This window comes from Eriocheir sinensis, chromosome 37 (assembly GCF_024679095.1).
Source record: "Eriocheir sinensis breed Jianghai 21 chromosome 37, ASM2467909v1, whole genome shotgun sequence".
Classification (NCBI taxonomy): domain Eukaryota; kingdom Metazoa; phylum Arthropoda; class Malacostraca; order Decapoda; family Varunidae; genus Eriocheir; species Eriocheir sinensis.
The window spans coordinates 8,065,422-8,091,570 of NC_066545.1; the positions used below are offsets into that span (position 1 = coordinate 8,065,422).

Genomic DNA, 26,149 nt, shown 5'->3' on the forward strand with positions numbered 1-26,149 from the left:
TCACCACCCCAAATACCACTACCACCATCATCACCACCACCACCACCACCACCACCACTATTACCACCACCGCCATCACCACCACCACTGCTACTACTGCGACAACTACAACCACCGCTACCAACAACAACCCCAACACTGCTACCACCCTCCTACCACCACCACCACCACTACTACTACTACTACTACTACTACTACTACTACTACTACTATTCTTTTTTTTTTTTTTTTTTTACTACTACGGGCCTCCATCTATTAGAGTTGCGTTGTGAGGGGTATATTCTCTCACATCCTTTCACAAAGCAATTCATTGGCCCCACCCCGCCAATGACTGTGGCCGACAACCATCTTTATTTAATATTACAAACTTTACTAAACATTTTATTTTTAAGCTAACAGAGCTTGTGGTTGATACGACCATCAACCACCGTCGCCTCAAAGTCCAGGTCAGCAATGCGGGTGGTTCCGGGTGCAGGTGACCTGGTTCCTCTCAGGCAGACCAAGGCTGACCTCAGGAGGGAGAAGGACAGCCTGTATCTCATCCAGGCGACCACACTGCTTCTTGGCTGTTGTTTCTTATCCGCCAGTGTTTCGGCGAGTCTTGCGTAGAAGCTCTGCGCCCTTGGTCCCATCCCTCCCGCCGTCGTGAATACTACCGGGGTGAAGGAGCCCCGGTCCACACTCTGTATTCTTTCTTCATATGCTCTGCTCTTCTCCTGCTCGCCTCCTCCGTGGGCTGCATCAAGGGTCAGGTCTCTGTGGCAATGGGCCATGGGACCAACGATCCCCATGTCAAAATATGCCCCCCGTCCACGAGTCCAAAACCCTCTGGCGCCAACATCCACTCGTGCTTCGCTCGAAACACCAGCGGCGCGTCTGGCGAGGCGTTCGCCCTGCAAAGGGAGCAGCATGGGCTCCACAGTCACGTCGTGGCAGACTTTTTTCAGCATCTGAGCTGCCACGTCTCTCACTCCATCATGTCTCATGCAGACGAAACCTCCCCCCTTGCATGCCATGGCATGATCTTGGTTGAAGGGCGAGCCACAGTCACACATGTTTGGGAGCCCATCCACTGGCCAGCCACACCTGAGGGCAAGGGCATCAGTAAATTCTTCCTTGTCTAAGTTGAAGCCCTTTGCCCTGACAGGTAGTGTGGCTAGCCAGTTCGAAGCGCCCACTTCCTGTGCAACATCTGCCCTCCTCCCTGTGTCCCCTGGGAGCTCTCTCACTAGGTCACTCAGAGCGTCTCTCTGCTTTCCTTCTCTGTTTATGGAGATTTCATTCCTTAGTGACCCAATATCTTGAGGGTTGTCCTCTCCCCTCTCACTTTGATTGGCAACACTACTACTACTACCACTACTAACACCACCAGTACTATCGCCAGCAACACCACCACAATCGCCATAAAAAAAAAGGCAATCACACTAGAAGTAGGTTTTAGGATTTTTATTTTTGTCTTTTTATTAATTTTCGCCATTTTTCTTTTGCCGCATATAGCTTGACTTTTTTTTTCTCTCCCTGTTTGGGTTTAATTAACGCCAGCCTAATTATTTTTATTTTATTTTCTCGGCCTTTGTTTTCTCAACCTACTTCTCTTCCTCCTCTTTCGTTTTTTTGTCTTATTCATTTCCAACACATTTTTTCCTTCCCCTTCTTTCCGATATTCGACACTATTTTAAACACACACACACACACACACACACACACACACACACACACACGCACAACCACGCATGAAGTCGATTTTAGATTTTATCGCTACATTTGCATTTATTCGTCGTTCTTCCTAGTGTGTGTGTGTGTGTGTGTGTGTGTGTGTGTGTGTGTGTGTGTGTGTGTGTGTGTGTATCAGAGAGAAAGAGAAGGAGAAAAAGAGAGAGGATGGAGGATGTGACAAAATTTGACCCCACATAAACTCTCACATATGTGTGCAGATGTGTGTGTGTGTATGTGTGTGTGTGTGTGTGTGTGTGTGTGTGTGTGTGTGTGTGTGTGTGTGTGTGTGTGTGTGTGTGTGTGTGTGTGAGACCAGGGAAAATAACGAAACAAATAACAGGCCACGTTTTGGGGTGGGGCGTAATCAGCTGTGTGAGTTCATGCAAATTCTTTCTCTTTCTCTCTCTCTCTCTCTCTCTCTCTCTCTCTCTCTCTCTCTCTCTCTCTCTCTCTCTCTCTCTCTCTCTCTCTCTCTCTCTCTCTCTCTCTCTCTCTCTCTCTCTCTCTCTCTCTCTCTCAACGAGTCGTATATTCTGTTGCATTTGTTCTCTTTTTTTCTTTTACTCTTTACTTCACCTAAACATAACTTTATTTCTTTCCCTACGAGTATAATTAAATAAAAAAAAAGTAGTAATAATGAGTAAAAAAAAAAAGATAAATAAAAAACTATGTAACGTACTAGTGAGAAAATGTTTAGATCAATTGTTGTTGTTGTTTTGATGTTTTGCTGATGCTGTTGTTGTTGTTGTTGTTGTTGCTGTTGTTGTTGTTGTTGTTGTTGTTGTTGTTGTTGTTGTGGTTGTTGTTGTTGTCTGATTTTTTGTTGTTGCTGCCTCATTTGGTTCTATTTCTATTACTAATTTTTCCCACGAAGACAATTTCATATTCAAAGACAAATAATGAAAGTAGAAAAAATATATCAAGAAAAAAGTAAAAAATCAGTGAAAAAACATATATTCAGATCCATTGTTGTTGTCATTGTTGCTGATGTTGGTTGGTTTGCTGGCTGGTTGGTTCATCTGGTCCTCGGTTCGATCCCCCGCCAGCCACTGCTTCGGTCAGTCGAGTCGTGGTGCTGTTTCTCCGCGTTTGTTCGTTTGTTTGTTTGTTGACTTTAATATGACAACGCAAACAGATCGTGACGTCATCTTGTGCATGGTCTGGGCTTTAGTTTGCTCTCTCTCTCTCTCTCTCTCTCTCTCTCTCTCTCTCTCTCTCTCTCTCTCTCTCTCTCTCTCTCTCTCTCTCTCTCTCTCTCTCTCTCTCTCTCTCTTCCTGCGCATAAGTATGTCTGTTTATATCTTCGTTTCTTTGTATCGCTGTCAGAGAGAGAGGGAGGCAGGAAGAGCGTGTATGGGTGAGTGAATCCTAACCTAATGAGAGAGAGAGAGAGAGAGAGAGAGAGAGAGGGGGGTGGGGGGTGGGGCGGGGAGACAGGCGGACAGACAAAGGGAGAGAGGACGTGACTTGTTAGCATAAAAATCATGATCTTGGACGATTCAAGATTTTGTTTTCTAGAATCTTTTTTCTTTAGGATCAAAGGTCTTCGGACAACCCCTCCAAATGACGTGTGTGTGTGTGTGTGTGTGTGTGTGTGTGTGTGTGTGTGTGTGTGTGTGTGTGTGTGTGCGTGTTTTATAGAAAGGAAACTTACCTTCTCTTTTTTTTTTCTTTCTATTCCTTTTTCTCCTCCTATTCCTTCTCTGCCTTCGTCTATTTCTCCTCCGCTTCCTGTTTCTCCTCTGCCTCCCCCCTTCCTCCTTTTTCCTCTTTTACTTTTTTTTCTTTCTTCGACTGCTTCGATTCTTACCCTTTTCCTTCTCTTCTTCCTTTATTCCTTTTTTCTGCCTATTCCTGGTCCTTCTCATTTTCCATTTCTACCCTTTCCTTTCTCTTTTTCCTCTGCCTCTGCCTCCTCTCATTTCATCTTTTCTGTTTTTTTGCTTTCTACGACTTTTCCTCATTCTTCAAGTCTTACCTTTTTACTTTTCTCCTTCTCTTCTTCCTTTTCCCCTTTTTCTTCCTACTCCTCATCTTTTCCACTCCTGCCCTTCCCTTTCCTTTCTCTTTTTCCTCTGCCTCCCCTCTTTTCATCTTTTCCGCTTTTTTGCTTTCTACGACTTTACCTCACTCTTCAAGTCTTAGCCTTTTACTTTTCTCCTTCTCTTCTTCCTTTTCCCCTTTTTCTTCCTACTCCTTCTCATCTTTTCCACTCCTACCCTTTCCTTTCCTTTCTCTCTTTCCTCTGCCTCCCCTCTTCTCTTTTCATCTTTTCTGCTTTTTTTTCCACGACTTTACCTCACTCATCAAGTCTTACCCTTTTACTTTTCATCTTCTTCCTTTTCTCCATTTTCTTCCTACTCATTCTCATCTTTTCCACTCCTGCCCTTCCCTTCCCTTTCTCTTTTTCCTCCCCCCTACTCCTTACCTTATCCAGTATTCTCCTTCTCCCCGCCACTTACCTTCCTTCAATCCTTCCACGCTCGCGACTCCCGCTGATCTGTTGTTCCGGGTCCTCGCCGCGGTCGTTGTACCGAGGAGACCGGGAGAAAGAAAGAGCCTCTTGCTGAAACTTTACCCACTTACTCTACAGGCCCCGTCTCTGATTCTCTCTTTTATTCTTGTTTCTATTGGGTTCCTCAGGTTTTCTTTCATTCTGTCTTAACTTAGCACAGAAACGATGGTGGTGTAATCTTCTATCAGGTTAAAGTAGGTTATATAAGGTTAGATAAGTTCACAGATAGAGAGGTTAGGCCCGTCTCTGATTCCCTCTTTTAATCTTGTTCCTGTTGGGTTCCTCAGGTTTTCTTTCATTCTGTCTTAACTTAGCACAGAAACGATGGCGGTGTAAACTTCTATCCGGTTAATTTAGATTATATTAGGTTAGATAAGTTCATAGATCGTGAGGTTAGACTCGTTTCTGATTCTCTCCTTTTTACTGTGATGTCTGTTCGATTTCTCAGTCTTCCTTTTACTCTGCCTTAACTTAGCACGGTAATGATAGTGGCGTAATCTTCTATCAGGTTAAATTAGGTTATATTAGGTTAGATAACTTCATAGATAGTGAGGTTAGGCTCGTTTCTCATTCTCTCCTTTACTGTGATGTCTGTTCGATTTCTCAGGCTGTCTCATTCTGTCTTAACTTAGCAGAGAAACGATGGTGGTGTAATCTTCTGTCAGGTTAAGTTAGGTTAGATAACTTCATAGATAGTGAGGTTAGGCGTGTCTCTGATTCTCTTTTTTATTCTTGTTGCTATTGGGTTCCTCAGGTTTTCTTTCATTATGTCTTAACATAGCACAGAAACGATGGTGGTGTAATCTTCTATCGGGTTAAATTAGGTTATGTTAGGTTAGATAAGTTCATAGATGGTGAGGTTAGGCGCGTCTCTGATTTTCTCCTTTATTGTGGTGTCTGCTCGATTTCTCAGGATTCCTTTCACTCCGTCTTAACTTAGCACGGTAATGATGGTGGTGTTATCTCTAATCAGGTTAAATAAGTTAGGTATATAAGGTTAGATATATTCGTGGATAATGAGATTAGGATGGGTTAGGTTTACAAGAGCTGCCTTGTATAGGTATAATGGCCTATTGCAGACTCCTTATGTTCAGTGAAGGAAGAAAAATTAATAATAAAGTAGGAAAAAAAATGTAGTGAAGGAATATAGAGGAAGAACACATACAAGAAGGGGAAGGAAAAAAAAGAGAGGGAGAAACAGACACAGATAGACAGACTCAGACAGACAGACAGATAGACAGACACAGACAGACAGACAGAAAGGGACGATACGGTAGCGCTTCAAAAGAGAAAAGCGATTCGGTGAAAAGAAGGATAAAACGGAATATTCTTCGCGTTGTTGTCTGGTTGTTGGATCTCGTAATTTCATTTTCTCTCTTTTTGTGAAGCTTTGTGTGAAGGGCAAAGCTTTACGATGATTTTTTTCTCCCTAATACTGCTGTTGCAACTACCACCACTACCACAGTGCTACTACTATTACCATTACCACTACTACTCCCACCACTACCTTTATCTGCTATTACTACTACCATTACCACAGTCTATACCACTACCACCACCACTACTACTACTACTACTACTACTACTACCACTACCACTACTACTACCGCTACCACTGCTGCTACCACTACTACTGCTACTACCACTACCACTACCACTACCACTACTTCTACCACTACTACTACTACTACTACTACTACTACTACTACTACTACGACAACAACTCTTTCTACTACTACTACCACCACAGCAACTACCACAACTTCTACCTCAACTTTCAACAAAAAATGCAGCTCAAAAAAAGTTGGAACGGTGAAACTTTCGGTAAACTTCCGTATTTATAATTGGGATATGAAAAAAAAAAAACAGGTAAAACATAACAGAAAACAAAAACACACGTGCGCGACGATGTAATTATGGCGTTCCGGCGGAGGTGAGCCCTTAATTATGGAGCAGGTGTGTGAAGGTGTGGACAGGTATGGGGCGGAGAGGGGTAGGGAGTAGGGGATAGGGGGAGAGAGTAGGGAAGGGAGACAGAGGAGGGCGAGAGAAAGGAAACGCGTGTGCTTGCTCGTGTGTGTGTGTGTGTGTGTGTGTGTCTACGGGGATGATCTGAGGGAAGAGGGAGTAAGAATCGACAGGTGTGTGCGAGGGAGAGGGATTAAAGAGAGGGAGAGAGGGGAAACGGGTGTGTGAGGGAGAGGGGAGGGCTGGAGAGAAGGGGGAGAGAGAGAGAGATAGGACTAGAGAGAAACATGTTAAAGGGGGAGGAAGCAAAGGGGGAGAGGGGATAGATAACAGGTGTGTGTGAGAGAGAGTGAGAGAGAGAAAGGGGAGAGGGGAGATAGATGTCTGGAGAGGAAAGAAAAACCGTGCATTGAGGGATAGAGAGAGGGGAGAGGGGAAGGGAGTAAGGAGAGGAGAGAGAGGGGAAGTAGATACATGAGGTGGGAGGAGGGGTGGAGTCTAGGAGGGAAAGAAGGGGGAGTGGGGGTGGGGGGGGAGGGATGAAGGGGAGAGGGGAGATAAGCAAGTGTTGGTAGGGGAGGGAGGGAGGGTGAGAGGGAGGAAGTGAGTGAGGGGAAGGGGAGAAGGAAGATAGATAGGCGAGTGTGTGTGTGTGTGTGGGGGGGGGGTAGGGGAGGGAGGGAGAGAAGGAGAGAGGAAGTGAGTGAGGGGAAGGGGAGAAGGAAGATAGATGGGAGAGTGTGTGTGTGTGTGTGTGTGTGTGTGTGTGTGTGTGTGTGTGTGTATAAGGGGAGACAGACAGAGAGAAAGGGAGGGAATTAGGGGAGTAAGGGGGGGACATGTGTATTGTGGTTCTGGTGAGAATGAAGACAAGCAAGGTGAGGCCAGCCAGGTGAGGGAGGACGGACAGGTGCGCCAGATTACTCCCGCCTCACCTGCTTCCGTCACGCACACGCACACAACTTTAATTATTTTCTTCCTTTTTTTAATATTTCACTAATGGAGGGCAAACTATTTTTTTTCCTCTTCCTCCAAGTTCCACGGATTAAAATACTTTCCGCAGATTTACGGATGAGACAGGCAGACGCGGCGAGAGAGAGAGAGAGAGATTACTTTGTCTGTTGAGCTGTTTGTGTTTTACTGTTTTAGTCAGTCTCTCTCTCTCTCTCTCTCTCTCTCTCTCTCTCTCTCTCTCTCTCTCTCTTGGTCGTAACAAAATTTGATAATATTTTTTGGAAAGAGTTGAAAATTCGAAAAATTTTATCAAATTTTTCCGAGTCCAGCAGAGAGAGAGAGAGACTACGCACGCGCGCATGTGTGTGTGTGTGTGTGTGTGTGTGTGTGTGTGTTTCTCTCGAGTTTTGGCAGTGACATGTTGCATTGTGTTGTGTCTGCTTCATTTCGTGTTCGTTCACGTTGTGTGTGTGTGTGTGTGTGTGTGTGTGTGTGTGTGTGTGTGTGTGTGTTCGCTCGTTCGCACACGTTTCTTTGTCCTTGAAGCGCAGGATTATTGTTATTATTTATATTGTTTATTTTATTTATTATTATTATTATTATTATTATTATTATTATTATTATTATTATTATTATTATTAGTAGTAGTAGTAGTAGTAGTAGCAGTAGTAGTAGTAGTAATATTATTATTTTCATCATCATCATCATCATTATCGACAAATTGGAGGTCAGAGGGAACACGGGTGTTTTGTGGGGTGTATTACCGAACAGTTTCGTCTTTCCTTTCTTCCCCTGCATTATTATTACTTTATTATTATTATTATTATTATTATTATTATTATTATTATTATTATTATTATTATTATTATTATTATTATCATGATCATTATTATCACTATCATTATTACTATTATTATTATTGCTTTTTATTTTGATTATTATTGTTTTTTATTTGTAAATGTGGATATTTTCATATATGTAGAGTACAAAACATACACGCATACGTATAAACCTTTCCGTACGTTGTAGGTGTGTGCCTTGTCGCAATATATTTTTATAAAGCTTTCATACTTCTCTACGTCTTTTTGATATGCCACCACTAACACCACAACCACCACCACCACCATCACCACCACCACTACTAACACCACCACCACCACCATCACCACCACCACCACCACCACCACCGACAACAACAATAGCAGCAACACCACTACAGTCCTTTGGGTTCACTGCAAATAGCAACAAACATCAGTCACACACCCACACACACACACACAATACTTACCTTCACGTGTCTGCTTAATGTTAATGGACTTCTACGTTGAGAGTGAAATTTGCTTTATTGAAATATGGCCCGTGATTATTTGTGGTTCTTTTCTCTTGTTTGCTCGTTGTTTTTGTAGGCATTACTTCTTATAATTCTTGGGTATTGTTTCCATCTGTTTTTATTGTTGATGTGCATGTTTTTTTTTGTCTGTGAAACCATTTTTTTGTTTTGTTTCGTACTCAATGTTTTCTTCATTTTTGCCTTATTGGTTAGATTCCTCTCTCTCTCTCTCTCTCTCTCTCTCTCTCTCTCTCTCTCTCTCTCTCTCTCTCTCTCTCTCTCTCTCTCCAGTACTGCATTTCCCACCCTGATTTCCATTTTCTCTCAATTTTCCTTTTTCGTCTCCTACTCCCGCTCCACTTTACATTTTCTCTGTTTTCATATTCACTTCTCACCGTTTTCTCTTATTTTCCAGTTTTCTTTTCGTGTACCTCAATCTATTTTCTTCCCGTTTTCTTTGTATTTGTCCTATTATTTACTTCCATCCCACTTTTTCTCATCTTTTCCGTATTTTCTTTCGTTGATTTTCCCTTTGTCTTGTTCTCTGCTTTTTTCTCTCCTTACTTTTCGTTTTCTTTCCGTGTCCCATTTTCTCTCATTTTCTCGTTTTCTCTTCTAGTATCTCGTTTTCTCTTCCAAGTCCATGAGATCAAGGAGCTCAAGCCTGATTACCTTGTTTGTGCGTGTGTGTGTACGTGTGTGTGTGTGTGTGTGTGTGTGTGTGTGTGTGTGTGTGTGTGTGTAACTGGACCCGTAACACTCCTTCTACCTAATTTTCCTCCTCCTCCTCCTCCTTTTCCTCCTCTTCCTCTTTCGTTGCCTCCTCTCGTTTTCCTCTTTTTTCCTGTTTCTTTCTGGGGATTTAATTTTCTTTTTTTTGTCTACGTCTTATCTTTTTTCTCTTTTTCTGTTTCCTCTTCCTTCCTTTTCCTTACCTTTCTCTTTCTCTTACTTTGCCTTACCGTTTCCCATTCTCTTTACTTTGCCTCATCGTCCTCTTTTTTTTTTTTCCATTCATTATCCCTCATTTCTCACACTTATTTAATCATTTCCACTTTCATCTCATTCGTCTCTCTCTCTCTCTCTCTCTCTCTCTCTCTCTCTCTCTCTCTCTCTCTCTCTCTCTCTCTCTCTCTCTCTCTCTCTCTCTCTCTCTCTCTCTCTCTCTCTCTCTCTCTCTCTCTCTCTCTCTCTCTCTCTCTCTACACACACACACACACACACACACACACACACACACACACACACACACACACACACACACACTACACAACATTCCCCACGCCCTGAAAAGGAGAAAGAAAATATGAAAAAGGTACAATGTAATGTTTATTAAAAATATATTCTTTACACGTTATAGGAAAGTAGCAAGCGAGATGAAGCTATGGTAGAGAGAGTCTTAAGGATGTACGTTACCACCTGTAGTGCTCTTACGAACTGTCCTACCTGCCTCTTATTACCTAGCCTACCTGTTCTTTCTGTATACCTTTTGATGAACGCGCCAGCCAGCCACACAGCCAGTCAGCAATATAAATAGTCGGCCATACAGTCAGTCAGCCATACAGTTAGTCAGCCATTCAGTCAGTCAGCCATTCAGTCAGTCAGCCATACACACACACACAGTTAGTCAGCCATTCAGTCACACAGCCATTCAGTCAGTTAGCCATACAGTCAGTCAGCCATTCACTCAGTCAGCCATACAGTCAGTCAGCCATACAGTCAGTCAGCCATTCAGTCAGTCAGGCATTCAGTCAGTCAGCCATACAGTCAGTCAGCCATACAGTTAGTCAGCCATTCAGTCAGTCAGCCATTCAGTCAGTCAGCCATACAGTCAGTCAGCCATACAGTCAGTCAGCCATTCAGTCAGTCAGCCATACAGTCAGTCAGCCATACAGTCAGTCAGCCATACAGTTAGTCAGCCATACAGTCAGTCAGCCATTCAGTCAGTCAGCCATACAGTCAGTCAGCCATACAGTCAGTCAGCCATACAGTTAGTCAGCCATACAGTCAGTCAGCCATTCAGTCAGTCAGCCATACAGTCAGTCAGCCATACAGTCAGTCAGCCATACAGTCAGTCAGCCATTCAGTCAGTTAGCCATACAGTCAGTCAGCCATTCACTCAGTCAGCCATATAGTAAGTCAGCCATTCAGTCAGTCAGCCATTCAGTCAGTCAGCCATTCAGTCAGTCAGCCATACAGTCAGTCAGCCATTCAGTCAGTCAGCCATTCAGTCAGTCAGCCATTCAGTCAGTCAGTCATACAGTCAGTCAGCCATACAGTCAGTCAGCCATTCAGTCAGTCAGCCATTCAGTCAGTCAGTCATACAGTCAGTCAGCCATACAGTTAGTCAGCCATTCAGTCAGTCAGCCATTCAGTCAGTCAGCCATACAGTCAGTCAGCCATACAGTCAGTCAGCCATTCAGTCAGTCAGCCATTCAGTCAGTCAGCCATTCAGTCAGTCAGCCATACAGTCAGTCAGCCATTCAGTCAGTTAGCCATACACTCAGTCAGCCATATAGTAAGTCAGCCATTCAGTCAGTCAGAAATACAGTTAGTCAGCCATGCAGTCAGTCAGCCGTTCAGTCAGTCATCCATGCATCCACTTAGTCATTCAGCTAGTCAGCCATACAGTTAACCAACCATACAGCCAGTCATCCATCCCTTCAGTCAGTCATACAGCCAGTTAGTCATCCATACAGTCTGCCACACATCCAGTCAGCCACACAATCAGCCAGTCTCATAGTCAGCCATACAGTCAGTCAGCCATTCAGTCAGTCAGCCATGCATTCAGTCAGCCATACAGCCAGTCAACCATATAGTCAGTCATACATCCAGTCAGCACAGTTAGTCAGCCACACAGTCAGCCATAAAACGTCAATCTCACACATTCAAACAACAGCAATCAGTCAGCCATTATGTTTGTTAGGTTGTCTGTCGAATATAAATGTAGTGATGTATTTGTTGAAATTGTCATGATTCTTGTTATGAGTATTTTTATGACCCAACTCTTTATTATACACAACTCTGTAGCTAATGTATTACGTATGTGTGCTTGTTTGTATGTCTGTTTGTGTCTGCCTTTCTGTCTGTGTCTCTATCTGTGTGTGTGTGTGTGTGTGTGTGTGTGTGTGTGTGTGTGTGTGTGTGTGTGTGTTTCTCGTATCCTCCCTTTCTCACGCTCTCTCTCTCTCTCTCGCTAGCTTGCATATTTTTAGCGTAACAATCCTTTACTCCTGTATTTGATTATAGGTTATTTACAAGCAACATTTTTCTCTGTTAAAGGAATACAACGTGACCTTAAAGCCTATAATACCGTCTCCGTGTTTTTCTCGCACGTAAACAAGACAAACAAACCGACCAACAACAAACGAACATACAAACTGCATGCCTCTGTTACCTAACCTGCTTGTGTGTTTTTAGGGGGGTGGAGGAGGTGTGTGTGTGTGTGTGTGTGTGTGTGTGTGTGTGTGTGTGTGTGAATATCGTAAGGAAGAAATACAACAAAGAATAAAAAAAAAGAATAAAGAGGTGGAATGTCTCGCAGTTCACAATATTCGTAGCAAAGCATGTTATTTTTTTTGTCCGTTCCTCCTCCTCCTCCTCCTCCTCCTCCTCCCCCCCCCCCACCTCTCTTCCTGCCCTCGCACGCGTTTCCTTTCATTATTTTTCTCTCCTCCTTCTTGCTTTACTTCTTTTTCCTCCGTTTTTTTCATTTTCTCCTTTTCCCCTTTCATTCACTCTCATTCCGTGTTTCTTTCTTGTTTCTTTTCCTGCTTGGTTTGTTTTCTCATTTTTTTCCCTTCGCGTCTTTGTGTTCTCTTTTTCTTCCCTCAGTTATTTTCATTCTTTTAATTATTCTTATTGCTTGCCCCTTGTTTCTATGCTCGTTTGTTTTTTCTCTTCTCATTTTCTTTCTTTTCACATCTTCGTTCTCTTGTTTTTCTTTCCATTGTTTCCACGGCACTGCTTCTTGGCTTCTCCGTCCTTCGTTTCACTCTCGTTTCATTTTCTTTCACTCTCGCCTTTGCTTCATCTTTTCCCTCCTCCATTATCACTTTCCCTTCTCCCTCGGTTTATCACTGAATGTCACTCTCCTCGTTATTCTATTTTCCTCCTTTCGGGCTCTTTCGCGTCTCTCTCTCTCTCTCTCTCTCTCTCTCTCTCTCTCTCTCTCTCTCTCTCTCTCTCTCTCTCTCGACCACTCTTTTTAAACTTCGTATTTTTTCCTCTTTCCTTGTTTTCGTTCCTTTTCCTCATAAGATTTTAATTTTTTTTACTCTTAAATAATCTTCTTTCGCGCATGAATTATGTTGAGAGAGAGAGAGAGAGAGAGAGAGAGAGAGAGAGAGAGAGAGAGAGAGAGAGAGAGAGAATATCACAATTTCTTCTTTCTCAGTATATTTTAAATAATTTTCTCTCACTGTTTCCTCTCTCTATTTCCCTTAGTTCATTTGCGCTCTTCCTCTTTCTTTCTCTTTCCTCTCCTCTTCTCCTTCCCCTTCTTCATTATTTCCCTCCTTCCTTATTTATCATTTTCCTGCTTTTCATTCTTCCTCACACAGTTCTCCTTCCTCTTCCTTCTCTTCTTTGTTCCGTATATGCTCTTATTTTTTTCCTCCCTCTAATACTTTCACATCTAATGCCTTTGCCTTCATTCTGGTTTAATATTCTCTCTCTCTCTCTCTCTCTCTCTCTCTCTCTCTCTCTCTCTCTCTCTCTATTGTGTTTTCCTATCTGCGTGTCCCTCAAAAGTGTTTTCCTTATCTTTACAGTAAATTTTGACATTATTAGATATTCTTCGCGATAACCAATGAGGAGCGAGGAGAAGGAGGAGGAGGAGGAGGAGGAGGAAGGAACGAAGGAGAAAAGTGTGGAGCAGGAAGGAAGAATCGAAGAAGAGGAGAAGGGAAGGAAGGAAGGAGGATGAATTTAACGAGGGTGATTAATATGTGAAAATTGAGAGTAAGAAAGGAGATAGATGAGAGAGAGAGAGAGAGAGAGAGAGATGCACCATCACTTCATCCGTTATATAAGTTAGTGTGTGTGTGTGTGTGTGTGTGTGTGTGTGTGTGTGTACTTGTGTGCGTATGTACGTGTGTGCGTGGTGGTTCGATCGGGAGGAGATTGATCGCAGGCTTAGTGGGAGGAGGAGGAGGAGGTGGAGGAGGAAGAGGCGGAGGAGGAGGAAGAAGAGGAGGAGGAGGAGGGAAGAAGGATAAAAAGTGAGAAAACATAGAAGAAAAGAATTGGAGGAAGTGATAAAACGCGGAAAAAAGAAATTGGTGCCGGAGGAGGAAGAGGCGGAAGAAGAGGAACTGGAGGAAGAGGAGAAAGAAGAAGGAGGAGGAGGAGGAGGAGGCGGAGGAGGAAAAAATGAAGATAGTGGGATGCAGGTTCTCATTTTTTAGGAAGAAAATGGGAAAGTGGAGTGTAAATTAGGGCGTTATAGAAGAGAAGGTGGGAGGAGCGAAGGAGGGGAGAGGGAGGGAAGGACGGAAGGAGGGGTGTGAGAGGATGAAAGGGAAGGAAGAGCCGGAGCAGGGAGAGGAGGAGGGGCTGAGGGAGGGAGGGAGGGGAGCAGGAGAGGGAGAGGGAGATAAGGAAGGCAAAAGAGTAGAAAGAAGTGAGGTAAGAAACGAGGGAAAGAATTTGGGGGAAAAAGTAGTAGTAGTAGTAGTAGTAGTAGTCGTAGTAGTCGTAGAAGTAGTAGTAGCAGTAGTAGTAGTAGTCATAGTAGTATAGTAGTAGTAGTAGTAGTAGTTGTAGTAGTAGTAGTTGATATTAGTGGTGGTAAAAAAAAAATATGATAGAAATTCGGCAGTCTAAGAGAGAGAGAGAAAGGGAAGCCTCTCCTGATCGATTACAATGAGATAATGAGGTGTTCCCTAGTAAGTTCTCTCTCTCTCTCTCTCACACACACACATAGACTGCCGAATTTCTACTTATATTGGGCAAAAAAGAAGCCAAGAAAAAAACTCGACTGTAAAGAATGAATATAATTTTATACTTTAAGTTATTTTTTCATCACGCAGTTTGATGCAAAGACTCCGCGGAAAGAATAGAGAGAAAAAAAAGTCCTCTTATTTTTAAGCACACAATTGAGTTCATTTCGCTTCGCCGCTTCCATGAATCATCAATTATATATAATTAAAAGACGAGGTGAAAAATTACTTCGTTTTTTTTCGTAATATTGACGCGGTTCTGATCTTTGTTAGTTCTTCTTTTATTATAACTTCCTTTGTTTTAATAGTTTTTTGTTTTTGTTAGAGGTTGTTTGAGTAACGTTTTTTTTTTTTAGTGGTATATCTCTTATCTTTCTTAAGGTCCTCATTATCATTTCATTTTTATATTATTATTATTATCATTATCATTATTATTATCATTATCATTATTATTATCATTACTATTTTTTGATTTTTCTTTTTGCGACGGCTTCTCATTTATTTCCTGTACACACACACACACACACACACACACACACACACACACACACACACACACACACACACGCACACACGTTTTCCCTGCAATGTGCCGCATCATTTGCAGCTTCTACATGTACGTATTATATTTGCCTCTCTCTCTCTCTCTCTCTCTCTCTCTCTCTCTCTCTCTCTCTCTCTCTCTCTCTCTCTCTCTCTCTTCTTTTTTCTTTCTTTCTATCACTTTTTCCTGTCTTTTCTTCTTTCTCGTTCTTTCTTTTTCTTACTTTTTTTTCTTTCTATCATTCTCTCTCTCTCTCTCTCTCTCTCTCTCTCTCTCTCTCTCTCTCTCTCTCTCTCTCTCTCTCTCTCTCTCTCTCTCTCTCTCTCTCTCTCTCTCTCTCTCTCTCTCTTATAACGCCACTTTCCCACTCTCGCTCGCACTCACTCTCGCCCTCCCGGTAAGGGGTGTGGAGGGCCCTTCACCTTTAATTACCTGTGAGGAGGGGCACAGACACCTTAGCGGGAGGAGGAGGAGGAGGAGGAAGAGGAGGAGGAATAGGAGGAACGAAGAAGAATAAGAAAAAAAACAATAACAAGGAGAAATGCAAGAAAAGAAGAGGTGGAGAAGGAAGAGTAGAAAGAAAGAGAGGAGTCGGTAGAGAAAGAGAAGGAAACATTAGAGGAGGAGGAGGAGGAGGAGGAGGACAAGCCACTTCTCCCAAAAGAACAAGAACAAGAAAAAGAAAACAAACAAACAAACTGAATAAAAGTGAAAGGAAATGCATTTATAGGAGAGAGAGAGAGAGAGAGAGAGAGAGAGAGAGAGAGAGAGAGAGAAAACAGGTGTTAACAGAAGGATGGCGTAATGATCCCTCCAGACAAGAAGAGGAGGAGGAGGAGGAGGAGGAGGAGAAGGAGAAGGAGAAGATGGAGGTGGAGGAGGGGTAGGAGGAGGAGGAGGAGAAAGAGGACACGAAGGAATGACATGATGTATAATAAAATCGAAACTTTCCCCATCCCCGCTTACCTAGCCTACTTATACTGTGTCTCCTGCTTTGTTGATGTGTGTGTGTGTGTGTGTGTGTGTGTGTGTGTGTGTGTGTGTGTGTGTGTGTGTGTGTGTGTGTGTGCAACTAACAACACTGTCCACCCACACATCGCTTGAGGCCTAGCACACCGTTCCGCGCTACTGAGTGACTGAGTGTGATGCGCCGAGCCCATCCAAACGAGAGAGAGCTAAGGCTGTGACGGTCAGGGAGCCGACCTGGACACCCTGACGCGTCCTGGGGTGAGAGAGAGAGAGAGAGAGAGAGAGAGAGAGAGAGAGAGAGAGAGTGAAGAGATGCATCAGAAGACAATGAAGGGAAGGGAAAGGAAGGGGAGGTAGGGGAATGGGAAGGGAGTGTGGAATAGGAGGGGCGGAGTGCTCCTCGGCACAGCCCTTCGCACACTCACCGGTGAAAGTGTCGCCTGGAGGTAACATCCACATAAATACTGTATAATGTACCGTTAATGTTGATTATAATTGTAAGACATAATAAAAAGTGTCTCGATCACTGTGACGTCACGCCGGGGAAGGGAGTGAATACCAGGCTACGCGACTATAAGGCCGCGAGTATCAGGTTACCTGTAAACATCGACTCGTTATGTACAAGGGCACCACCAACGGTGCCATTGGATCCTCTGGAAGCTCTTGACCCACGACGAGCCGCGCCCTGGGCCCTCGTCCGGCCAGCCGCGGCCCCTCACGCCCTTGTGTGCTGCTGCTGCTGCTGCTGCCCCTCAGCACCGTCGGCGCTGTTCAGGGCGTAGCCCCCTTGGCCTCAGCCTTGCGGCCGAGGCGTGAGGGGGCGCGCTGCTAGACGTCTGCCCCTTCCTGGTAGCCTTCGTCCGGGGAGTCTCGCGCGGTGATGCGGTTCAGTTTGTTGCCGTGGCCGTGGAGGGGCTGCGGCGGCAGACAGGCACTGGTGGGCGTCGGTGCGGGGGCAGAGAACAGCAAGGTGCCGCTGCCCCGCCGCTCTTGCGACGACAGAGTGACGTTCCCGGACCCGTAGTTCCACGCCCGCGTTTGGTGGTTCATGGGGGGCGTGCCGTCCCCGGGGATGACCCCGGGGGCGCATGATCTCACCTTGACAGAGCGTGGGATGGTGCCGTAGTGTGGGATGGGTGTAGGGAAGGTCTGGCCGGGCCCAACCTGGCTGAAGGAGTACATCGCCGAGTAGTCTGGCGCGAAGTCCGGCAGGTAGGACAGCCGGTGGTTGAGGTGTCGCTGCGAGGAGGACAACAACCGCTGCTGCACCATGGCGTTACAGCTTGGCGCCAGCGGTTCGTGCAGCGAGGAGTGCATTACGTTTTCGGGTGCCGCGGAGTCCAGCATGGCCTGCACGCGCTCCGGTTCCCACACAGCGTCGAAGGGACAGCCCAGAGCAGCCTTGTCGCCATCCAGGCTGCGGCTGTGACCCCCGAGTCGTGGCCCGGCGCTGCACATGGAGTGCTGACTCTCCTCGTCCGTGGTGCAGCAGTCTGCCGCCTCGCCTTCAGAAGACTGGTCCCCCTCGCACAGCAAGTTGGGGTTGTCCTTGGTGTACACCACCGAGCCGCCCACGAAGGCCGAGGGTGTGTAGGGCAGGTTGGTGAGCCGTGTCTCCGTGGCCCCGTTGACGGTGACGGTGACGGTCTTGACGGGCACGGCACTGCTGGCACGGCGGCGGCGCTCCAGGACGGTCACCACCACCACTATCACAAACACCACCAGTGCCACCACCGAGGATACGGCCACGACCTTGTCAATGGAGAACGCGAGGGAGGAGCCGGGCGTCACCAGCAGCTGGAAGGACGCAGAGGCGGTGCCGGCGGCGTTAGTTGCGTCGCAGCGGATAGTGGTGCCGGAGTCCTCAACCCGTACGCCTGCCAGCAGCAGGAGGCTCCCTCTCTCCCGCCGCGCAATGTTGATGATGAAGACTCGCGGGCCTTTGTCACCGAGAAGGGACTCGTTGTGCACCACAACATCACGCACGAACCAAGTCACCTGCGGCGTGGGCAACCCCCCCACCGGGCACCACGCCGTCGCATTTCCGCCCGCTGCCCCGCGCACGATATCGCTCACGTTGGGCAGTATTTCCGGGATGCACGCAAACTCCTGCTCGCCCATCTCATCGAAGGTTCTGTTCTGAATACGCTTGGGCTCAGCGCACACAGGAGACACCTCGTAGGGCACGTTCTTCTCCACCAGCCACTTCCGCAGCTTCCTGAGGCGGCAGTCACAGTTCCAGGGGTTGTTGTGTACCGTCAGCTCGTGCAGATTACTTAGGCTGTCCACCAGACGCGGCCTCAGCTCCGTCAGACGGTTGAAGGCCAGCTTTAGTTTTTCCAGCAATCTGAGGGGCTCGAAGGCGCGGGCGGCGATGCTGCTGATGTAGCAGTGGGAGAGGTCAAGTGTCCTGAGGGAAGCCAGGTTGTCAAAAGCGTCCACGGGAATCATCTGGATGGAGTTTTTGCGCAGCAACAATTCTCGTAGCTCAGGTGTGTGGCGGAAGATGAGGCTGGGGATGCTTCGCAAACGGTTCTCACTTAGGTCCAGCTCCACCAAGTTGGTCAACTCGAGGAGAGCATCGTTGTCGATCTGCACCAGCTCGCACCTCCTCAGAAAGATTCTCTGCAGGTTCGTCAGCCCTTCCTTGGCAAAGGCTCGACGCGGCAGCCGCTGGATGATGTTCATGGAGAGGTCGAGCACCTGCATCGCCGGGGGTATTTTAGGGGGTAGCGTGTGTAGATTCTTTTGGCGACACTCAGCTGTCTGCTTCCCTTGCTTCCATTTGCAGGTGCAGATATGCGGACATTCGTCGCCGGCGCTGGTGGCGGCGGCGGCCAGCAGCAGCAGCAGCGGGCCCGGGGGACGCATGGCTGAGGAGTCACTCTGGCTCAGGCCGCCCCGAGCCCACCTCCTGCATCCCACAAGCCTCCGCCGCGCCTCAGCCTCAGCGTCGCTGTCGTCCTCAAACGCTGGTCCAGGCTAGTGCTGGCCACTGGTCATCACGGCCCCGCCTGGCGGAGGCCCGCGCCCCTCACATCACCTCAGCCCAGGTAGAGCAGTATGTGGCCGCAGCGATCCACTCACCTGGGTGGCGGCCGCCGTCTGCCGCAGCCAAGCCGTGAGCCCCACCGGCGGCGCGGGTGGATTCGTGTTTTTTTGGCAGTGGGAGCGGACGTCCGGGCGAGCCTGGAATGGAACATGTGGCGTATGAGTGCTTTGCATGCAGATTCAATTAGTATTTCACATTTAGGCCGAATCTGTGAAGTGGGCAGTGCGGACCGCCCTCAGGAGTGGGTGGTCCGCCGGACACCCAAAGGAGTGGTGGAGAGGCTAAAGACGGGAGGGACATCAAAACAAAGGGGCGGCTTCGAGGGGCCGGCAAATACTACACAGCTTGGGAACCTGGCTGACGTGTGTGTGTGTGTGTGTGTGTGTGTGTGTGAGAGAGAGAGAGAGAGAGAGAGAGAGAGTGTGTGTGTGTGTGTGTACCATAATACATTCCCGTCACACTTGCTGCAGCACCAAGGCGCGGCGCCCCCTGACACACGGCACTGGTGACCCTCCGGAAAAGTAAAAGAAAGGAAGTAAAAAAGACTAGTTGTACCTGAGAGAGAGAGAGAGAGAGAGAGAGAGAGAGAGAGAGAGAGAGAGAGAGAGAGAGAGAGATGGAAAAAAAAAGCCAAGAAAGATTAAATGTTTTCAGTCGTTGGCAACGTAAGTAGAGACGAAAATTAAGTCGTCATGATTCCGTGTGTTCAATAGACGGTTAAATAAAAAAATAAAAATAGTCTCTGTGTAGCTGCTCTTGAATTAAGCGGAGGACGAGAAAAAGAAGGTAATGGGAGTAAATATTTAAAATGTTCAATTGGGGGCTGACAAGGGAGGAAGGTAAACAGGTGCGCTCAGAAGGGATAAGCGGGAGAGGAAAGCAAACAGTAGAGAGTAAGCAACGTCCTCAGTAGTTGGTGGAGTCCCCGGGAAAGCAGACTGATCATAAAGTACGATCGCTGTCTAGGAGAGTGAGGAGGAGAGTAAGCAAAACGAAGAGTGCGTGTCCATCAGCCAGCAAAGCAACTCGCCCTCAGAGGTTAAGCCTTCCTTGTAGTCGTCCATTACAAGCTTTAGTCTGTTTTAAGCTGAAGTGTATATGTCTTAGTCTGGCGCAAACTAGTTGAGCTCTTCTTCATTATAAACTCTACTCTATAAAAGGCTGCTGTTCGTCCTTTTTTTTTTGCAGTAAAGGAAGCAGCTCAAGGTCCACAAAGATTAACAGAAGAGACCGCTAATATGTATCAAGGTCTAGTCTGTTACAAGCTGATATATACTACTCAGTCTCCTCTCCATCACATACTGTACTCTATGAAAAACTGTTTTGTTATATTACACCGGAGGAAGCAACTCAAGGGCGGAAAAGGTTAACAGAAAAGACTACTAAAAAGTTACAAGTTGTAGTATGTTGCAAGCACACACTAACACAGGCACCAAACAGGACGCTGAGGGTTTGAATAATGATGATGATGATGATGATGATGATGATGATGATGGTAGAAATAACTGGCTCTGAATACTTCCTCAACGTAGGCAGAGTATACAGGTCACGAGCGAGCGAGAAACCAATACTAACTTTGCGTGCGTTAGTAATACAAGGAAAGCAGTAATAGAAACAAGTGTCCTTCTGGAGAGAGAGAGAGAGGGAGAAGGGGAGATGGAGAGAAGAAAATGAAAGAAAGAGTGAAGGTAAGAAAGAAAGAGAAAAAAAAGAAAAAAGAAATAGAAAAGAAAAAGAAAAACAACAACGAGAACGAAAGAGACAGATAGAGACAGACAGACAGACACAGAGACAGAGTAATCATCATTTATACCACATGCTAAAGAAAGATGGTTTAGTCTGCCTTTCATTCCGGCCTGTTCTTTTTTTCCTACAACTAGTTTCCCCGAAGAGGTAAATGTCACATCAACATAGAAGTTAGATTGGCTCTCTCCCTTGTTGTAACTTTTCAATGAATTCTCTGCCTGCTTTTGGACGCCTTTTGCTGATACTTTTCTCTTCTCCCGAGCGTGTTTTATGGCAACTTTCAAGGTATTTTCGTGTATGGGGAAAAGTCACCATGGGCCGCCCCCGCTGCCAGCCTCACTGCGTCACTATCACTCACCCAATTAGCGCAGCAGCCTCATCATTCATAAATCACCGCACCATCAATAGCACGAACACCACAACTATCATCACCATTAACATCACAACAACCACCACCACCACCTCTATAAACCATCTCCACCATATACCTTCACCACATACCGCCACCATCACTACAACCATCACTACTGCCATACATCATTAACATATATGACCACCACAACCACCTCCATTACATATCACCACCACAACTACTACTACCACGTGCGACTACCACATACCACCACCACCAACCGAACTCTCCCATCACCAAATATAACCACCACAACCATCACTAACACATACCACCACTACCAGCAAAAATTGTCGCAACATATCACAGCCAGAACCACCACCACCACCACCACCACAACTCTCTCACCTTCACACTCACTCGTAACTCTTCGCCAAAAGTTTAATTACAGTCTCTTGCTGGTCATCTTCGCGCCTGCCTCACCACTGCAATGCTCACGACCCATCACCACCACTTTCACCACCACTTGCACCAACCACCACCGTCTGCTTCGCCCTCACGTTCTGTTCTGGTGGTGTTGTGTACGATGATTTTTTTCTTTAGTCACTGCAGAAGATCTGGAGTTCGAAATATGTTCTTTGATGTATCGTTGATGATGATGATGCTGGTGATGATGATGATGATGATGGTGATGATGATGAGGAGGAGGAGGAGGAGGTGGTGGTGGTAGTGGTGGTGGTGGTAGTGGTGGTGGTTCTCACTGTCATTGTTGTTATTGTGGTCGTAGAGGTGGTGGTGAAGATGTACAAGTGGTGATGTTTTTTTTTTTGTTGTTGTTTTCATGTAGTAGTAGTAGTAGTAGCACTAGAATTATGGTAGTAGTTGTAGTTGTAGTACTGAAGATCATGAAGAGAAGGGACTGGAGGAGAAGGCAAAAGGGAAGTAGAAGCGGATGTTAAAACTAATTATGTATGTATATTGCACTTACTGACTTAATTGAGTATGTTTACCATCATCTGCGTTTTCATTGCTCCACCACCACCACCAACAATAACAACAACAATAACAACAACAGCAGCAACAACAACATCACCACCATCAACAATAAAAACAGCCACACACACATTAATGGTTGGCCGTAATGGCAGGCCTGGACCCAAGACAGTAATCGCACAACATTGACATAATCTCCGCCTCGCCGGGTCAGTAAAAAAAGGAGTGAAAATCAAATGCACGGAAAGGAAATAAAAATGTATCGTAAAAATCGGAGCTCAGGATACATTTCATTTTTCATTTTTTGACACTTTACATTTTTTTCTAAAGGTTCATAAATTTAATTCCTGTCCGATTCACGCCCTGCAACAGACACTCAATAGGATGGTGAGGGAATGATAATGATGATGATGGTGGTGGTGGTGATGAGGGTGATGATGATGAGGGTAGAAATAACATAAGGGCAACAACAACATCTACAACACTACCACCACCATTAACAACAACAACTACTACTACTATTAGAACAACGACAATAGTAATAATAACGATAATAATAATGAAAATAATAATAATAATAATAATAATAATAATAATAATAATAATAATAGATAGATAACAACACACACACACACACACACACACACACACACACACACACACACACACACACACACGCACACATCCATTTCATCATGTATATATATTTTTTCTTTTTTACATTCAAAGCAATAAACTCAAAGCTATGATCTGTTTTATCACATTTTCCGTCTGTCTGTCTGTCTGTCTGTGTGTTTATCTGTCTTGTCTGTCTGTCTGTGCGATTGCATGACTTTCTGAGTGTTTGCCTTTGTGAATTCCCCCCTCTCTCTCTCTCTCTCTCTCTCTCTCTCTCTCTCTCTCTCTCTCTCTCTCTCTCTCTCTGCCATCCTCCGCAGGGAAATTGTTTCTCCTTAGAATACAAACGTAGATAAGAATACAGACCTGCGACACAATCTCTCTCTCTCTCTCTCTCTCTCTCTCTCTCTCTCTCTCTCTCTCTCTCTCTCTCTCGTAAAGCCTCAAGACAGAGAGACGGAAAGAAATTGGAGAAAGTGTTACAGGTTTTGTCTTGTTTGAGTGTTTTTGTTTCCCGGACCCGCGCGGGGACGGCCCTCCATTGTGCTCCCGCCTTTTTATATCCTCCTTCAGCGAGAGAGAGAGAGAGAGAGAGAGAGAGAGAGTGGGGGGGTGTGTGGGGGGGGGAGACAAAAAAACTGACAGTCAGACAGTATGATTGACAGACTATCAAACACACACACACACACACACACACACACACACACACAGAAACAAAGCCAAATAGTTGAATATGCATGATGAACTATGAAGGTAATGTCAGTGGTGATGATTCTGATAATGAAAAGAGATGTGCAAGGTTATGAGAACGAGATAAAGAAGAAGGAGAAGTAGAAAAAGAATGAGTAAAATGAGAAAGAGAACGCGAATGAAAAGGAGGAAAACAGGATGAGAATAAAGAGGAAGAGAAGGAGAAAGAACGAGGATGAGGAGAAGCAGGATGAGGATCAGGAGGATTAGAATGAGGAGGATTAGGAGGAGGAGGAGGAGGAGGAGGAGGAGGAGGTGGAGGAGGAGGATTATGACGGCGATAGAATTCAACAACAGAGCTAAACAATAGAGAGGATAATGAGATGTCCTGAATTGCCTGCACACACACACACACACACACACACACACACACACACACACACACACACACACACACGCCAGCTGCCCCCTCCCCTTTCCCCCAGTGCTTTCCCCACCTTCCCCCAGACACTTGTAAGACAGACAGACAGACAACAATGTTTACTGAGGGATCAAAGTCATTGTTTAGGGAATCGAAGAGCTTTTCACCCACGGGTTCGTTTGGGGGGTTCCAGGATCGATTCCAACCACTCGACAAACGGAATGGAACCGAAATCAGACCGAACCGAACGAGGCTCTTTTGTTTGGATCTGTGAGGGCTTGTTGAAGACTGCAAGATCGATTGAGTAATTAGTTTTTTTTTATCTGGTTTAACATTCTTTATTTTTTTTCGTGTTTTGTTTTTCTTTCCATGCGAGACTTTATATTAAGGCAAAAATAATTTAGTTCTATTCTCCTTCTATACGTTTTCTTTTAGATATTTTAGAATTTTTTATATTTTTTGGGTATTCCGCATTTTTCATTCCCCTTTCCCCTCTCTTTTTCCGTACATTTATCTTAGCGAAGTGTCAACGTTGTGTGTGTGTGTGTGTGTGTGTGTGTGTGTGTGTGTGTGTGTGTGTGTGTGTGTGTGTGTGTGTGTGTGTGTGTGTGTGTGTGTGTGTGTGTGTGTGTGTGTGTGTGTGTGTGTGTGTGTGTGTGTGTGTGTGTGTGTGTGTGTGTGTGTGTGTGTGTGTTTCTGTGTGTGTGTGTGTGTGTGTGTGTGTGTGTGTGTGTGTGTGTTTCTGTGTGTGTGTGTGTGTGTGTGTGTGTGTGTGTGTGTGTGTGTGTGTGTGTGTGTGTGTGTGTGTGTGTGTGTGTGTGTGTGTGTGTGTGTGTGTGTGTGTGTGTGTGTGTGTGTGTGTGTTCTCGTGTGCGGTGGCCTTTGGATATCACACAATCAATCATGAGCCAGAAAACAGGAACTTTGCGTCAATAGTTTCGGAATGTTACGTTCGATTAGCCCAACTTTTATCCCTTTCTCGCTGTTTGTCCATTTTCCTTCCCATTGGCAGGCACTTTTCTATATACATTCTATTTCTTTGTTTTCAATTTTTTACAGCAAAGGGCAAAAACAAAGAAAAAAATGAAGGCCCGTTGTCGAAATATCTAATTATCTTCACTTATCTTGGAGGAGTTATGTTTTTCTTCATATCTTCATATATTTTTTCTTAACATCAGTTGTTGGAAAGATGTTGGAGTCAGTTATAGCCGGGAGCATTCGGGACCATCTAGAGAAGCATAGTTTAATTCATGATTCACAGTATGGGTTCACAAAGGGCAGGTCTTGCCTTACTAATCTGTTGTCCTTCTACACTAAAGTGATCGAGGCGGTTGACAGAGATGAAAACTATGACATATTATATTTAGATTTCAGTAAAGCGTTCGACAAAGTTCCTCATCACCGGCTATTACTAAAATTACAGGCTCACGGCGTAGATGGGAAAGTTTTGAACTGGATCAGGGCGTGGCTTAGTGGTAGGAAGCAGAGAGTGCAAATCAATGGTAAAAAATCTGAATGGGGCAGTGTTACGAGTGGAGTCCCACAAGGGTCGGTGCTGGGTCCTCTGCTTTTTATTATTTACATCAATGACTTGGACACAGGAATTAGTAGTGATGTCAGTAGGTTCGCAGATGATGCCAAGATCGGTAGAGTAATCCAATCAGACAGGGACGCTACCGTTCTCCAGGATGAGCTTGACAGACTATATGATTGGGCGAGGAAGTGGCAGATGGAATTCAATGTCAGGAAGTGTAGCATTTTGAGTGTAGGTAGGAATAACCCCTTACACAATTACTCCTTAAATGACACTCCTCTAAGCAGGTCTGGGCGTGAGAGAGACTTAGGAGTCCTAGTGAGCGCTGACCTCCATCCTAGGGCTCAATGCCAGGTAGGACGCGTGGCAATGGTTTTAAGTTAGACAAATTCAGATTCAACAAAGACATAGGCAAGAATTGGTTCACCAATAGAGTGGTAGATGAATGGAACAGGCTTGGGAGCCATGCTGTGGGTGCCAATACCATAGATACATTCAAGAAGAGGTTAGATAAAGCCATGGATGGTGAGGTAAGGTGGGGTTGAGTGTACAGGAGCTGCCTTGTATAGGCCAACCGGCCTCTTGCAGACTCCTTACGTTTTTATGTTCTTATGTTCTTATTCGGTGACAATTCTCTGTTTAGTAGTTATCCGGTTACTGTCATATATTTTTTTTCACTAGTTATGTATCTTTTCTTATATTCGGTAATTTATTTCTGTTTAGGAATTTCTTAGCTACTCATTTCTTTCGATCTCTGTTTTTATTTACTTGTGGATATGCGTCATTATTTTAGCTTTCCTTGGAG

General features: G+C 45.2%; 1 protein-coding gene and 1 long non-coding RNA gene across 2 annotated transcripts in view; one reads left to right on the forward strand and one right to left on the reverse strand.

Moving 5' to 3' along the window:
* LOC127008172 (uncharacterized) overlaps window positions 1-26,149 on the forward strand; it is a 159,627-nt gene that overhangs the window by 61,079 nt on the left and 72,399 nt on the right. The gene's annotated exons all lie outside the window — the stretch shown is intronic.
* The window catches only part of LOC127008169 (leucine-rich repeat-containing protein 24-like), a 14,617-nt gene continuing 3,516 nt past the window's right edge, over window positions 15,049-26,149 (reverse strand). The window contains exon 2 of the mRNA XM_050879854.1: window positions 15,049-19,127. Coding sequence (XP_050735811.1) covers window positions 16,767-18,809 — 2,043 coding nt within the window. The 5' untranslated portion in view covers window positions 18,810-19,127 and the 3' untranslated portion in view covers window positions 15,049-16,766. The remainder of the gene's footprint in view (window positions 19,128-26,149) is intronic.